Raw genomic sequence first — 16,548 nt, 5'->3', positions numbered from 1 at the left:
GGATGTTCTAGAAAGATTAAGGAAAAGGGTCATCCATGTGCGAAAAGACATCGCCGCTAACTGGCGGCTGCATCATGACAATGCGCCCAGCCACACGTCTTTGCTCGTCCGTGAGTTCCTGGCGAAGCACCATGTGGCAACGCTGCCGCAGCCACCCTACAGCCCTGACGTAGCTCCGGCCGACTTCTTTTTGTTCCTGAGGATCAAGACTGCACTCAAAGGACGCCATATTGAAAGCATTCAGGCTATCCAAGCAGCCGTGACAACAGCTTTAAATGAGGATCCCGTCAAGGCCTTTGAGGGGGCATACCGGGCATGGGAGAGTCGGTGGAAAAAATGTGTAGATGCTCATGGACAGTACTTTGAAGAATATTAACACTTTGTACCGATATCATGAATAAATTTAAAAAAAATATATATATATATATTTCATGACTTTTGGGACACACCTTGTATATATGGACTTGACAGAAGGATGTTGGATAAAATTTATAATGAAGTGATATCCCATGATAATTACTACAGTCAGTTTTATTGCCCATATACAGGTTTCAAATGTTCTTGTTCTTGCTGTAAGTTGCAAGCTCACTAATTTTGTTTTACAGATATTCCCCCCTTTTGTTCCTGAAATGCCGGCTGTCTTCACATCTTATATTGTTCAGATTATCCCCATTTATTTCTCTTTGATCCTGCAACCATTGCAGTTTATCTTTTTTCCTTTAACCTAATAATTTTGAAAATCCTTTGTTGAACAATGGCTTATGCTTCTTCGGTTCATAATAACGTAGACCCTTTTTGGCTGAAATTTTTGTATTCTGTCTCATAGTTTCTTAAGCCTTATTATTATTCACTTCAGCATTCATGTTTTCCAAAGATGCAGACCTATTTTGGATTCCAACATGATACTGCTTTTTACCTTCTACCTCATTTAATTTTTTGAGATCGAGCCTCTTCATACAAAACCTGTGTGTTGTTTGTTTAGTCATTGCTAGTCTCTCCCTAACTTTTGCCACCACCAGATAATGGTCATTATCATAATCTGCTGCCTTGAACGATTGTACATCACGTATACTTGAATGTTGTCTCCTGTCTATCAAAGTATGGTCAATTTGATTGTGAGCCTTTCCATCAGGAGATGTCCAAGTAAATTTATGAATGTTAATGATATGGGAATGGTGTACTTTTGACAGATTGTTTGATGTGGGAAAGTTTACTACTCTCCATTATCATTACTAATTTCATGCAAACTCTTATTCTCAATTGTTGGTTTGAAAGTGTCTCTATTACCTACTTTGGATTGAAATCTCCTAACATGTAATATTTAGGGAATTTATCAAATACACATTGTGCCACTGTCCTATCTGATCTTCTGTGCTCCCACTAAATCTAACTTATATTTTGAGATTTCTTCTGCCATTGCCCTGAGCCACTGTAACTGGCCTATTCATAATTTAATATTCCATGTACCGAATCTCATATCCATTTTCTTTAGTTTAGGTCTTTAGTTTATCCAAAGAATCTGTCAAGGTCTGAGGCCCTTCGTGACGTTTCATAACAAGGTTATTTTTATGGCAAGGAATTGTTCACCAACCCCCAAGATGTAGGACCAGCCCTTGTTGGCTGTTTGTGACTGCTTATTCAGTATGTTTATAACTACCCCCCATATCTAGAGGTTGTCTCTTCCATCTGCAACCTGAGGAGCCGCCATGTCATGGTGACAAGTGATCCACCTAACAGAGACACTATAGTAACACTAGCTAGCGGTGTCTGCTGAAAGCACATTCAGTTAACACTTGCTTATTCTCACAGTGAGGAAACTGGATTTGGCTCTGTAAGAAAGATTGTGTACATCAACTCCTGTGAAGTGATAACTCCATCTTATGTTCCAGGACTCGATAAAATTGAACTTCTTCAAAATCATGAAAATGTGGAAATCTACAAACTGGCCTATGAGATTATTGAACAATACTTCTCGGAAGATGTAAGTACACGAATGACCCTTGACTGCATGGATTGACCTTACTCTGGGTCTGATATGAGATTTCAGGGAAAAGGTTTGTGCTGACTAGTAAGTAGCTACAGCTGTGCTCTTGTTATTTTACTCTCTCAGTGTACGTAACCCATGTGACCAGACCTCATATGTATCATCCACATGAATGCCAGGACAGCAGTTTAAGCGGTGCCACATTTAGAACCTTCAAAATGTTCGTAAAATGTTGCAAACAACTGGAGACACAGAACTGCCCATAGCCATGCCACCTTTTTGTAAGAACTTCTCATCCATCAGGAAGTAGGATTTTTGGATTTAAGGTTCTCAGCACAGTGGTTATGAAGAATTCTGTTCTTCTGATGTATAATGCTATGTAGTCTGGTGAAATTCAACTGATGGTGCAAATTTTACGTTATGTTCTACAACTTCCTCTTCTGGCCTAGTCAGCTGTTGATCAAACACCTGGTTAACACTCAGGATTCTGAGACCTTGAGAGCATTGTAACTTGTTGTGTAGTCTTCAGACTGCACTGTGCCACTTATCCTCTCATGAGATTAACTTCACTGTCATCATTGCTGCTGACATGATCAGTCAAGAAACCTCACTCACAAAGCAGTTCTTGATTGTAGTTGGTCTTATCAATCTCCAGGCTTTTGCTGTGAAGAATATTGTAGCCAACCCATCCAGTTTCATCTGTATAGTATCTTGGAGCAGTCCCCCATCTCTCATGGCTCCAGTCTTCCAAATTGGTTACTTTCTATAATGGCACTTAAATGCATGGATGATTCCCAAATGTGAAGGCTGTAGTTGGCTGGTATAGTTCACTGGGAGACACACAACATTGATGTTGCTGAAATATGTGTTCACTGGATGAACAGCACACTGATAAGTGAAATGCAAGATTTTGAAATTTTTGACACCCAATTTTCTATCTAGTTGTGTGAGGTAAATTTGAATTATTTTTGTGGTCATCCAAGAATTTGTATTGGCTTCATATTTTATAGCATTCTCCTGATATTCTTGAAGCAATGTGGACTTTTATATTTTCCACTTACAAAAGCTGGTAGTTTATCAGTATCATCTGAATTGCATGAGAGGAACACAGTAAACCAAAGCACATAGATCACTGTAGGTCACAGCGCAAGGGCCGAGAAGGCCCACCCCTTATACATTCATTATACAACACAGTAACCCACTGTTTAGATTTTATACCAACATGGCAAAAATCTCTTGAAAGGTGAGGGTTGTGCTACATTGTAGATTGAAAAATGGATAGTATCATCAACATGCTGCAAATGTCAATTCCAGTTCCTCCAGTGCTGAATGTTTCAGTGATTTCCACAGCTTGGACAGAGGCAGCACTGGACATAAGGGCAGTCACATACTCACAGAGGCTGTAGATATTTATTTACAACATAATATGGTAAACTTTTAAATAGGAGTTCCATCACTATGTAAAGGATTGCTCTGTACATTTGAATTTACATATATTTTGTTTTATTTCAGGGATTTATAAACATTATTGTAATTGGCAATTTTTATAATTGTAAAGAATAGCACCATAGAATTCAGCAATGAATTAACCCCCTCCCCAACATTAATATTTTAGTATGCATGGTTTTGAGAATATGAACATCTCTCCAGCGCTAATACCATTAGCAGTTAAAATCTGGCTGTCATCCCTATCATTTAAAGCTGTCAGTCCAATACAGTGAGGGTTAAAGTAGTTTTCAGTTTGTGCTGTATGGTAGAACTTGTGAGACTGGTTTCACTTCAGTCTGCAGTTTGTAGTTCACCACAGGCTTGAATGTTACAGGTTGAAGATGATCCCAACTTGGTGCCTCAGTCATCTGATGCTGGCTTCCAGTTTGATCCCAACACCAGCATACCAAGTGATGGCTTTAAATTCTGATTGCATGGACATGTCGATGGTTATCGATAGATGTGGCCCGCAGCTGATACCAATCAAGTGCTGTGACTGAGTAGTTGTATGATAAAGACAGTGTGAGCAGATCTGACACACAACTAATAGTGATGCCCCGAGATTTATAACAGTTGAGGAACATAGAGGTACAACTTTTTCTAGCAGGGTGTGTTAAAAATAGACCATGGTCTTTTATATTATCTTGCTTGGAAGTTGCTGTATTTGCCCTACATATATAAATTTTGGTGCCCATCCAGTAAAGAAGCAAGTTTGGTTTTTAATTTACATCCTGACTATTATAAGCTTTCTGTGCCTAAGTAACATGTTGACATACTCAGATTGTGACAAATAAGGTACTTACATCTCAGAATCTCGACCTTGTTGAAGCATCAGCCTGTTAGCCTCCGAAATGACTGATTGTGTTAATATCAATGTTCTCTTCTTGTATATAATGTAATGTACTAGATGAAGTGTTTTGACCATTTTCCAGATCCAAAGCATGTCACAACATGGCAGATTAGTTTTCTTAAAAATAAAGTTTAATAAACTCCTCAAGCAGGCTTCTAAATCATCACTACATTACCCTCTCAAGCAGTATTTATATTGCTCTGTAGTACTCTGTTGACATACTGTACAGATTTCCCATATTTATGAACTATCCAGCAGTTAAATACATACTGGGGAAAAATGAATAATAGTACAAACATTTTGTTACACAGTTTTGCTTATGTGGTCTGAAACACATTAAGAACTAAAGGAAGCTGACATGTGTTGAGTGACAAGCTGAAAGACTGCTGATTGAAAACAAGGAGCAGTTATATAAAACAGATCAGGAACCATCAAGGCATGTAGACCATGTTCCACTTCATAGAGTTCCAGTATAACTTATCAGTGAGCAGCTGTAAAAATACTTTTTTTAAGGTGCTGCAGGTAGCATACCCATATACTACTGTTGTATCAGCAGGGTACTGAGTAACATGGGGATCCGACTAGATGGGTGAAGGGGCTATGACATTGGACACTTTCCAGGTGCCAGTTGGAGGATGGTTGTTCAAGAATGGTCACTAGTTTCTCCCATTTGACCCAAGGAAGATGTACTTATTGGTAATAAATTATCATCTGTCTTGTTTTTGTTTTAGTACAGAAGAGTGCTGCATGTTAGGGTAAACTTGTGGTTAATTGTTATCATTATTTAACTGTTTATTTACTAATGGCTTTTAATCATGGATAACACATGGCTGTAACAACAGCCTGTGATATTATGTACAGACTATAGAGCAATAAGCATCAAGTATTTAATAGCTCTCTTCCTATGGCATCCCCTTCAAGTGACAACTTGGTTTGTGATTAACTTTATAACTTGAACAATTGTGGTCATGTGAATTGAGCCTTTGTCATTTAATTTGATTGTAGATATATCAAATTCTTTATAAAATAGTGAAAACAAAGGCTTCACAACATCATGGAACTACTGGAGTTTTATTGCCTTGCACCCGCAGTACTCCCTTTGCAGCAGATGGTCAAGTTGACCATCCTCCAGTCTAATGGTGGTGTCAGCCGGAAAGCTGACTGCTAGTTGAAGTCCCCTGCGAGTAAAGGTTATACGCCGTGGTGAAATGTCTCCTGCCTGTTGGTTCCTCTTCCATGTCATTCCACATGTCTTTGCCTGAAAGAGAAGTAGACATTGGCCATAAGCATATGTATGTGTGCATACATATGCACATACATTCCTGTGAATTTTTACCTGTGTTGCTGTGTTGCAATTGCGGCGCATGTGTGAAGCCCTGCGTTGGTGTGCTGTTGGTGCTGTATATTTTGGTACAGGCTGTGCAAGAAGATGTGTGAGGATTGGTCACTGTGAACACTGATAATGCACATATATGTCTAGGAAAGAGCACTTAACAACAGTGTCAACTGATTTTACGTTACATTTAACTCGTAAGCCATGACTAAGCAAAGTACTTTCCATGACTTACTTATAGATTGTGGCCTGAAATCTGAAAAACACCGTTGTGAGTTATTTCTTGAGATTTCTGAATCATAGTTTTGTACATATGTCTTGATATTCATACCTTTGTTGATTCATTTTTCTGTTGGTTGCAAGCTAAGCAGCGCCTCTTCATGTTGGACAAGTCATCAGGAGAAGTGGCTGGGGGAGAGGCTTGTTGACTGGCGTAGCCACACTGTGCAGGAAAGTAGTAAATACCCTCTCTCTGCATGAAACTGGGAAGGAGAGAGCTATTTTTGAGAACATTCCTGTTTTATGTTTTAGGGTCCATTTGTAGGGCCCTTGTTTTTGGAGGTGGAGCATTCATATCCAGTCAGCACTGACTTAGGTGGATGCCATCTTACATATCGAATATGAATAAAATCATTCCAAGTCTTCAGGCACTAGCAAGCTGCATACATACATGAAGACACCATTCCAAAAACCTGTTTTTCAAATTCTGGGAGACTGAAAGACGTAAATTTGCAAAATCGTGAGATTGAGTCTTTCAGCATGACTACTTTCTTATATATGCTGGATTTTTATGCTGAAAATATGTAAATCTGTCCAAAATCTTGAGATTGATTTTTCACCGTCATGATATATATTACATGTGTGAGAAAGGGTAAATGTAAGCTCTACATTTAAGTATGTATTTCAGTCTTGTTTTTAAGTCTTGAGTTGGTGTGGATATTTCTCCACACCCAAAATGGACACATGTATTCTTTACATACTTTCCATTGAACCATTAGCCATGAATGCTAATAGCTAGGGTATCCATATTTGTAAACTACTTTTGTTGTTCATAGTCAGTGGTTACAGTTAACACCTCTGTGTTCTTGGACACTTGAACTACTCAGACATTCGAATAAGCTGTCTTAAAAAAACAGATGAAATGAGCCCATGTTATGCCGTATTCAGATGTAAACTTCCAGGTTTTTGCACCATATCCTTCACAGTAATTTCTTCAAGAACTGTACATACTCATATGTTCCATGTTTATGTTCGGTGGAAATGTAACTAGGAAATTATTCATAGGGTGAGAGACATTGAGGTTCATTATGTTTGATTTTTGAGGACCCTGTGCCACTATTGAAATTCAGAAGCAGAAATGTTGACAGTATCCCCAGGTTTGTCTTGTTTCTGAATGTTGAGAGCAAGAGCAGAAAATTTCATGAAGTGCTTAACAAAAAAAGAACACTCATCTGTATTTCTTATACCATGTGATTCTACACCATGACCAAGTGTTAGCATTAAAATATCTTCTTAGTCAGATCCTGCACCTGCTCGGACAGTTAGATGCAGAATTCTTGTCATGGAGACATTCAATCTTCAGGCAGAGTTTGGTAGACAGAGTGGCGCTGAAGCAGGTTCCCTCAAGGTAATTTGGTTTGCACTTGCAACCTGTCACCATGCATGTAATAAGCCAGTATGTTGTCACAACCTTGGTCCTCAGCTGGGGCTCCACCTCTGTCCTGATAATTGAATGGCTTAAGTTTATTTTATGACGGAGCTGAGCCCTTCTTGAGGAGCCGCAAATTCTGCAGCTACTCAAGAATTTCCCAGCATTTTACGGAACCCGAAGGTTCATTACCATGTTCACAAGAGTCCTCCAATGGTCCCTATCCCGAGCCAGACCAATCCAATCCATACCATCCCATCCTATCTCTTTAAGATCCATTTTAATATTATCCACCCACCTGCGCCTTGGTCTTCCCAGTGGTCTCTTTCCTTCTGGCTTTCCCACCAATATCCTATATGCATTTGTCTCCCCCATTCGTGCTACATGTCCTGCCCACCTCATCCTGCTTGACTTGATCATTCTAATTATTACTTGGAGAAGAGTACAAGTTATGAAGCTGCTCCTTATGCAGTTTTCTCCAACCTCCTGTCACTTCATCTCTCTTCGGTCCAAATATTCTCCACACCCTCCCATATATGTGTTATACAGTGCGTACAATCAAGTGCGCGCCGCGGCTGCAATTTGCCGTGAGTCATACCACCGCAGAACGGATGCAACTCCTCCCCGCGACTGCAGTGCCGTTCCCCGATAGCGTGAGTGTAGTGGTGTCGCTGAGTCTCCGTCCATCAGTTGCTCTACATGCACACATTTATAAGAATACAGTAAAAAGATAACTTACCGTGGTTTATAACAGGTGCTGAAAGTGACCTCCTTCTGCTTGCAAACATGCCACGCATCTCACAAATAAATTACGCGACACTCTCTGCAGTTTGTCAACAGTAATTGAATGAATTACGCGCGTAATTTCATTTTGAAGACTATCAATGCTGCGGGGATTATTTTTGTAGACTTTTTGCTTCAGGTTGCCCCAAAGATAATAATCAGAAATACTGAGATCTGGGGATCTGGGAGGCCACAGTCCTCTACTGACAATTCTGTCTTCAAACACTTCCTGTATTGCGACCATGGATGCATTAGCCGTATGTGCTGTAGCGTTGTCCTGCTGAAAATACCCGTATTGTCTTTCTTCGGCATTCAACTGATCGAAGAAGGGATTCAGTATGTCATTAATGTACCGATCAGAGTTCACGGTATCGTGGAAAAATATGGGGCCAATGATTCGCCGCGGGCTTACAGCACACCACACACCCACCTTTTCACTATGTAATGGCACTTGCTGTATAGCGTGAGGATTTTCATTGCTCCATATTCTTACGTTTTGTGCATTGACGTGGCCACCAACGTGGAACCACGCTTCATCAGTCATGAATAGAAGCTGAGGATCCACTATTCCATCGTGTACATTTTGCAGCAGCCAGTTGCAAAAACGAATTCTTGCTGCATGATCTGGTTCTTTCAGCTCATGCACAACTGTTACTTTATACGGGCGAAATTTGATTAACTTTGTGGCTGTGCGAGCAGATCCTAGCGAAACACCAGTTTCCTGTGCTAAGCGTCTTAACGATTTTCGAGGACTGATCTGTAATCTTGCCTGAATATCCTTAACCTTTTCTTCAGTCAGCACAGTTCTCTTCGATTGCTTCTTCTTGTCACTCACTGAACCTGTGGCCCGCCACTTTTTCAGAAGCCTGTTTACACACGACTTTGTGGGAACTGGCGAGTCAGGATATTTCTGACGAAACCTACGTGCGAATTTTCTGTAAATGTTTTTCCTTGCAATAGTTTCGACAATAAACACACGCTGTTTAATAGTGAACTTCATTTCCACCGTCTGTCGACAGCTGTAAACATTCCACTCCACTTCCACAGCAAGACAAAGACTGACTGTTTAATGCAACCTCGGGTTCCGATTATGCAACCATCGGCGTAGGAGCACTGCAGTCGCGGGGAGGAGTTGCATCCGTTCTGCGGTGGTATGACTCACGGCAAATTGCAGCCGCGGCGCGCACTTGATTGTACGCACTGTATAAGAGAAAGTATTGTAATGGTGAAGAAGTTGGATCTTCAGGTTTTGACAGATATAAACGTTTTTAGTCCACCGCTCCACAAATATGAAAATGTGGTTATTGGTATGCTGTCTCTGTGTGGAAGAATGGGCACTCTGTAACACATGAATGGTTGGATGGACTGTATTTGTATTCAGTGTTCAAGAGTTCCCCTGTTATAGGTCATTGAACATGATCATTCTAGGTACTCGTACAAAAGTAGAGGCCCTTCAGATATGCCCCAAAACAAAATGTGATTTTCTCAAAATCTGTTCTAATGATTTTGATTAAATTTCAGTTATTATGAATACCATCTCCCTAAATAAAATTGTGTAGGTGGTATATTTCCTCTGTGGTCTGGTGGTCAGAGGTCCCGGCTCCGATTCCCAACACTGCCAGATTTTCTGAGAAGTAGTGGGTCTGTAACAGGGTCCACTCAGCCTGGTGAGGATAATTGAGGAGCTGTTTCATGGCTATAGTGGCTCCGGTCTAGAAAACCGAGATTAATGACTGGGGATCCGTTGCGCTGAACAGTGACATCCTGTATCCGCAAAAGTTGGCACTCACTTCACTGACAAGTGGCAGTTGGTTGGTCAGTATAGATCACTTGCAGACTATAGGCCACAGAGTTGTTTTTACAAGGTGGTTCAAATATGACCGGGACTGATTTTTTTTTTAAACCAAAATTGCCAAACACTTACTTGCACATGTCAGTCTTCAACATACTCCCCTCCGGAGTCAACACATTTTTTCCAATGTTCTGAAAGCATCCTGATGCTCTTTTCACAGAAGGCTTGTGGTTGGCAGTGTATCCACTCCTGAACAGTCTGGATGACGGCATCGTCCACAAACCGCATGCCTTGCAAGTCTGATATGAGCCTTCCCAACAGGTAGAAATCACTTGGGGCCAAATCGGGACTGTATGGCGGATGTGTCAGAAGGTTCCATTTCAATTTCCGGAGGGTTTCCATTGTTTTGGCCATATGGGGGCGTGCATTGTGTTGAAAGAAGGCTACCTGCTTTCCACCTGTCTTCCGCTTGGATCGGAACTTTTCCTTCACGTCTGTTGCCAGGAGGTCTGAGTAATAAGCTGCATTGACTGTTCTGGCATCTGTCAGAAAGTCTACATGGATAACCCCCTGTCAGTCCCAGAAGAATGTTGCCATCACTTTTCCTGCCGAATGGCTCCTCCGCGCTCTCTTGGGTTTGGGAGAACTGGTATGCCCCCACTCACGTGATGATTGCTGGGACTCGGGAATAAAGTAGTGCACCAATGTTTCATTGGTGGTCACTATAGACTTCAAAAATGCATCACCTTCGTCTTCAAACTGCTGTAGGAGATGACTGGCAACTTGCATGCACACCATTTTGTTCACGTCCATCAAAGTCTGTGGTACCCACCTTCCATTCACCTTGCAATAGTGCAGCTGGTATTTCATGATGTCTTCTACACTACCAACACTGATGGACAGCATTGCTCCAAGTTCCTTGATAGTGATGCACCTATTCTCACGAATAAGTGCGTCTGCACGATCAATGTTTGGCTTGGTGACGGATGTTTGCAGCCAACAATCATGCGGTTCATTCTCCACGTGCTCTCTGCCCTCTCTGAAGCACTTACACCACTCAAACACACGGGTCCGTGAGAGACACTGTTCCCCATACTGTTGTTGGAGACTGGTGAATTTCAGCGGACGGGACGTTTTCTCCGAGGAATTTGATCACAATGTGTTGTTCCACGCTCCGCGGTACCTTCTGTTCACTCATCACTCTAGCAACTTCCAGACAGGACTGAACAGGTTCTAAACCTAACAGGAGGTAGGATGGAGGTTGTGGCTTCACTCTCTCAAGGTCGCACAGCTGCTGCGCAGTGCGGCTTGTTTACAAAAAAATCAGTCCCAGTCATATTTGAACCACCTAGTAGATTGTCAGAAAAATATTAATATGTGCCCTAGGGACCCAAATGCAAAATGTCACATATGGAAACGCTTATTAGACAGATTTCATTATTCTGTATCCAGCATCTGACAGTGGTATACCAGTCAACAGTCAGTCAGTCAGTTTAGCTTCCAGAGTAATGTTATAAAGATCAGTTGTATATGAGAAAGTACATATGTGAAATGCCTGCACTGATTTGTAGTATTCTAAGTCTTAGGTCTTTTACTTCCAAGTATCATTGTATACATATATTGTGAAAATATCAAGCTTAAGATTTAGTTGAATTTACATGTTTTCAGCACCACTGAGTAGAAAGTGGTATTTTGAATGCCATCTGTCTGTATGTGAGTGTACCTTGGGAGTGCTAGGATGGTTTGGATGTAGTTTATTGATATTCAGCTTGAATGATTTGATTATATTGCACTACTTTATGAAGATCTCCCTAAATAAAGTGTTATCAGTGGTACCTTCAGGAAAATAAGAGAAAATATGTGCAGTGTATTTGTGACATTGTTTCAAAATGTTATAATTTGAGGGCAGTAGCAGATGATTTGTAAGTATGTTGTGGGAATACAACTCATAGCATGGAAATTACCATAAGGAATTCAGTTGTTTCATTGCACTGCAGCAGTAATTTCCAAATTGTGATCCAAAAAACTGTACACTTGGTTTTAAGGGTTTACATTTAACTCAGTACACTGGTGTTTTTTAATTGCATTTTCTTCATACCAGATGCAGTGATACATTCTTAGGTTAAGGGCGATGATTTAACGGCAAAAGTGTTGCATCATCAAGTGAAATTTGAACATTGTGAAAGGTAAGTAGATATGGATTTGGAATAATACAACCATAGCATATAAAAGCATATGGTTCCATTTCTTTTCTTGGGAAACTTTATACTTGAAGATAGCTGACAGTTGGGTCTAGACTTGAACCAGATATCTCCCATATACATATCAAAAGTTGTCATAACTATTATTCTGCTCAATACCAGATGTAGTGATTATGTGTCTATGACTTACAGGAGCTCATCAGGCCAAAACATTTGACTGCTTTACCAATGCAAACTCATGAACGATGGACTTGATAAAGACATTACTGTAACAAGAGGAATTGTTTATGAGACTGTTTTGCTTTGCAGAGATTGTTGACTAAAATAAGGTGACTTATAAGGAACAGGGATTGATGTAGGAGAAGCTCAGGCAGGGAAATATAATGCTGAATGAAAATTAACATATTCACAAAGGGAAGTACAACCTAGATGACACTCACTTATTCTAGTTTTTAAAGCAGTTGATGAAGTAATGCAGCTACCTGTTACCTGGGGGGTGGGTTGACCCAGTGATTATCTAGACGATTGGTTTTCATGATGGTTCCCATGCGCTGTAGGAGCCTGCAGTTGTTTAGCTCAATTTGTGTAATGCGTTCCTGCTCATTCTGCTGTTTCTTGAGCTTGCAACACACATGACCTCGAGTTGAGGGTGGTCCCACATCAATGGCAGGTAAGGCAGACTGCACCTTGGGACAATAGTAACTTGTTTCGCATATTAAGATCTTCAGCAGAGCGGCAAAGGATAATTAGATTTTCCTTTTAGGAGGAACCCTACAGGAAAGTTGTCCCATTTGAGTTTCAGACAGTGTTACATAACAGGTGGATCTCTTATCACTATGGAATGTCATATCCTCAGCTTGTGGTTCAATGAGGTGGCCTCCTGATAAGTGGGGTAGTAAATTTACTGGATAAATGGTGACAGACAGCCAACAAGAGGTGATCCTCCAGTGACTTTATATTCCATGTTACACAGGATCTCATAATAGGAACCAGTGGCAGGCTCTTGATGAACGTGGTAATGTAAAAGTTCGTTAGATTTTTAATTTGGAGGTGACAATACATTTTGTCTAGAATGAAATGAAAATAGTAATTTTGGAGAATAAGTGGAAGAGAAATTTGTTAAACTACAAATTCTAATCTTTCAGAATTCTGAAGTGTGCCACAGCAGCCATAAGTGCTGTTCATATCTAAGTTCATTGTGCAAGATCCTTCCTGAAAAGTTACCACACTATTGACCAAGAAATGCTTTTATTGTTGGACCCTCAAGTGACCTAATTGACTCCAGTCAATGATCCGTTTCTCTGGCATCTATTTTAATATTATCCTCTCTGTATTAGTAATATTAAGAACTGGTCAGTGCTAGGGAGTGCTCAAAAAGTCATGTTAGTGACCAGTCTGAGACTGTAAGTGCTGTTGCTAGTCGCTCCAGAAGAGATTCATCTATACATGCCAGTTGAAGTAGTGGTAACATTTGAATCGATTCATGAGATATCAGGATGGAATACTGAATCTCCAGGTGGGGTTATCGTGACTTTCCTCACTTTGCTGAAGTGAATGCTGGGAAAGAAGATTACAATCGCGTCCACGTACCACTTTTTCATCATGTACAGTGATCAGGATCTGATTTGATAGCTATACGATCACTGTTATCAACTAGTGGAGCGCCTTAAAAAGCTGAATAAACACTAACCTTGTGTCTGTGGTGGTCGTACCGACGTTGCTGCCAGGGTAGTGTCAAAAGTTTTTCACGTCTTGTCAGCATTTCTTGGATCCAGCCCAAACAAAACAGAAATCGCTGCACTATATAGAGACTGCAACTGGCTGTTTACAAATCGTTTCTAAGCAACGCGCAGACTGGTCGCTTTCTCTTTACATTTCTCTTTCGAAGCATGCTACACCGTAAGTTCTGTTGAAAGTTTATTAAAACTTCGAAAATCCTATAACCCTAATCGTGTGTCGCGAAACTTCTCGATGACGTTTTGATTGCGCTCGATAAACCCCGCCCTAGATTTGGCCCAAGATTTTATTGTAATGAATACTGCCCTGTAATATCCGGGGTAAAATTTTTCCGGCTGCGAATTTCACGCGAACTTCATTATTTCTGTTATGATTGTAAACCCGAAAATCGGTTTCGTCTCTGAAGTTCCAAGAATACCGAAGGAGAGAATTATTAGTGTTTTCCGGTTGTGTTTACGTTTAGCCAACTTCATGATATTGCCATTATCATTGCGTATATATTCCAATTTCAAATTAGAACCACGTAACTGATTTTCGCAAAACTAGGTACGGACGTCATACCATTAGTTCTCGCCTCAACCTCGTAATTTTTATTTGCCTACTGTCAGTGATAACATGACGGACGCACTAAAGAAAGAAACAAAAAAAAATTGCTGAAGGGGGGATTTCAAGGCGATCAAGCCAAAGCAATATGCCATGGTCTGCAAGAAAATAACACCATTATGAGGCGGAATAGAAACCTTAGGAAAGATGGAAGAAGTATTACAATGTAATGTATTAAATTTTATATTTTCATCCTTCAAGAGAAATAGGCAGTAGATTGTACAACAGGAAGAGTATAGCTGATGAACTGAGAATGGGAGGAGTCGTCGGCGTCTATCGAGGGGAGAAGAACGCCTTAGCGAAAGGACCCATTTCATGATAAGAAAGTGAGATGCAACTGAAGGGTGTCCAGTGTTAGTTGTGGGTGGATAAGGGCTACTTGTAACATTAGTTGAATAAAATAGACCACAGCAGATTATGTTAATGAGAAAAACGAATTGAGAAAAGTAGTAGTCAGTTGCCGGTGGTTCTGTATGGGTGTGAAACTTGGTCTCTGACATTAAGGGAGGAATATAGACTGAGGGTGTTTGAGAACAGGGTGTTGAGGAGAATATTTGGACTGAAGAGAGATGAAGTGACAGGAGGTTGGAGAAAACTGCATAATGAGGAGCTTCATAACTTGTATTCTTCTCCAAGTATAATTAGAATGATCAAGTCAAGGAGGATGAGGTGAGCAGAGCATGTAACATGAATGGGGGGAAGAGGTATGCATAGAATATACTGGTGGGAAACCCAGATGGAAGGAGACCACTAGGAAGACAAAGATGTGGGTGGTTGGATAATATTAAAATAGATCTTGAAGAAATATGATTTGGTGGTATGGACCGAATTGGACCAGAGGACCAGAGGATTATGAAATTTCGGGTTCCATAAAATGTTTGAAAATTCCTGAATAGCTGCACAACTGACAGTTTTGTAAGAATGGCTCAGCCCCTTCTAGTAGTAGTAGTAGTCTATTTCTAAAGTCTGTTACCTCCACTGTTCTGACAGGGACAGATAATTTGAATACTACTGCATTTATTATTATCAGCAGATAATTAATTTATAATGCATGATTAACAAGAGTCGGGGTTTTGAATTTTTAACAGATAAAATTAAAAGATCTTTTCCACGTAGTGCGAGTCTAGATGTTATGATTGAAAACATAGATATGCTTGTGACAAACATTCGGTAAGTCCGTGAGGAATAGGAGAAAACGTGTTCGAAATCAAAGGACACTGAAAGTAATGGAAGAATTTCAGAAGAGTATCAAACCACATTGTTAAAACAGAGTTCATCGCTGAAAATCTTTACAGAACCAACGTTTATCTTCTAATTGTTGATTCATTAAAGTTTGGAGTCACACTGCTTTTGAATTGTTGCGTGAAATTTGTAATTATTTTGAATTCTTTGCATGTTTGTGAAGTTAACTGCTGTGAAAATCGAAGTCATGGCATAGAAGTTACAGCAGAATTCTACCAAGGAAATTTCTAAAGAAATACTCCAACCAAATTGCTTAAAACACACACCCACATACACTGGTTACGAATGTAATTGAATTGATTTCAGATCTATGCACCATTTTTAAGCATACTTGCTTCAATTGCTTTTGCAGACAGAAGTTTCAAATTTGATAGGACTGAAGAACGTCAACCTATCTACAGTGTCAGAGCAAAGGTTAAAATGGGCTGTCCATTCTTCTCATGAATTCTGACGTTGCATGACAGTTAATTTCTCAAGTATAATAGTAGAATTTGTAAATAAATAAATAAAGATAATATTGCATACCTAAAATAATTTAAAATCAATTTCATTGTTAATGTGGATAATACTTTTACATGTAATTGTCAAATTACGTGTAAAATAAATGTAAATAATATGTAAATTGTAGCACACCGTAAAACATTTCTATTATGCAATTTAAGACTTATTTTTATAAATTGCAGAAAATCTTATCTTCTAAAGCACTTATTAAATATGCGAGTATCCGTATATTTATATGACTGTCAGAGTGAGATTGAGGCCCCACATCATAATTTTGTCCGGTTTCAATCTCTCATCACTCAGGCTGTGACTGAAGTACTACTTATCATCATCATCTACATAATTCTGAAGAGAACGGCAGAGCCTCTTCAACTCTTCAAGTTCAT

General features: G+C 39.9%; 2 protein-coding genes across 2 annotated transcripts in view; one reads left to right on the top strand and one right to left on the bottom strand.

The window, feature by feature from the left end:
* LOC111862150 (importin subunit alpha-3) overlaps nucleotides 1–5,038 on the top strand; it is a 62,714-nt gene extending 57,676 nt beyond the window's left edge. The window contains exons 10-11 of the mRNA XM_023847330.2: nucleotides 1,890–1,981; nucleotides 3,807–5,038. Of these exons, the coding sequence (XP_023703098.1) occupies nucleotides 1,890–1,981; nucleotides 3,807–3,902 (188 nt within the window). The 3' untranslated portion in view covers nucleotides 3,903–5,038. The remainder of the gene's footprint in view (nucleotides 1–1,889; nucleotides 1,982–3,806) is intronic.
* Nucleotides 4,337–14,915, bottom strand: LOC111862152. The gene is made up of 5 exons (XM_023847332.2): nucleotides 13,770–14,915; nucleotides 12,569–12,765; nucleotides 5,987–6,137; nucleotides 5,659–5,739; nucleotides 4,337–5,580 (listed from the first exon to the last, which is right to left on the bottom strand). The coding sequence occupies exons 1-5, from the start codon at nucleotides 13,839–13,841 to the stop codon at nucleotides 5,383–5,385; spliced, it is 699 nt and encodes a 232-aa protein (XP_023703100.1). The 5' UTR covers nucleotides 13,842–14,915; the 3' UTR covers nucleotides 4,337–5,382.
* Nucleotides 14,916–16,548: the final 1,633 nt, after the last annotated feature.

Source organism: Cryptotermes secundus, unplaced genomic scaffold, assembly GCF_002891405.2.
Source record: "Cryptotermes secundus unplaced genomic scaffold, Csec_1.0 scaffold799, whole genome shotgun sequence".
In the NCBI taxonomy this organism is placed as follows: Eukaryota; Metazoa; Arthropoda; class Insecta; order Blattodea; family Kalotermitidae; genus Cryptotermes; species Cryptotermes secundus.
This window is presented reverse-complemented; position numbering and strand designations above follow the sequence as displayed.

Excerpts from the sequence above, each read along its gene's own strand:
- LOC111862152 (XM_023847332.2), bottom strand. The coding sequence starts at position 13,841 with ATGCTGACAAGACGTGAAAAACTTTTGACACTACCCTGGCAGCAACGT. Across the intron at positions 12,766-13,769 it reads ACGACCACCACAGACACAAG|GTGCAGTCTGCCTTACCTGC; the intron begins GTTAGTGTTTAT and ends TATTGTCCCAAG. Across the intron at positions 6,138-12,568 it reads TGGGTCAACCCACCCCCCAG|TTTCATGCAGAGAGAGGGTA; the intron begins GTAACAGGTAGC and ends TCTCCTTCCCAG.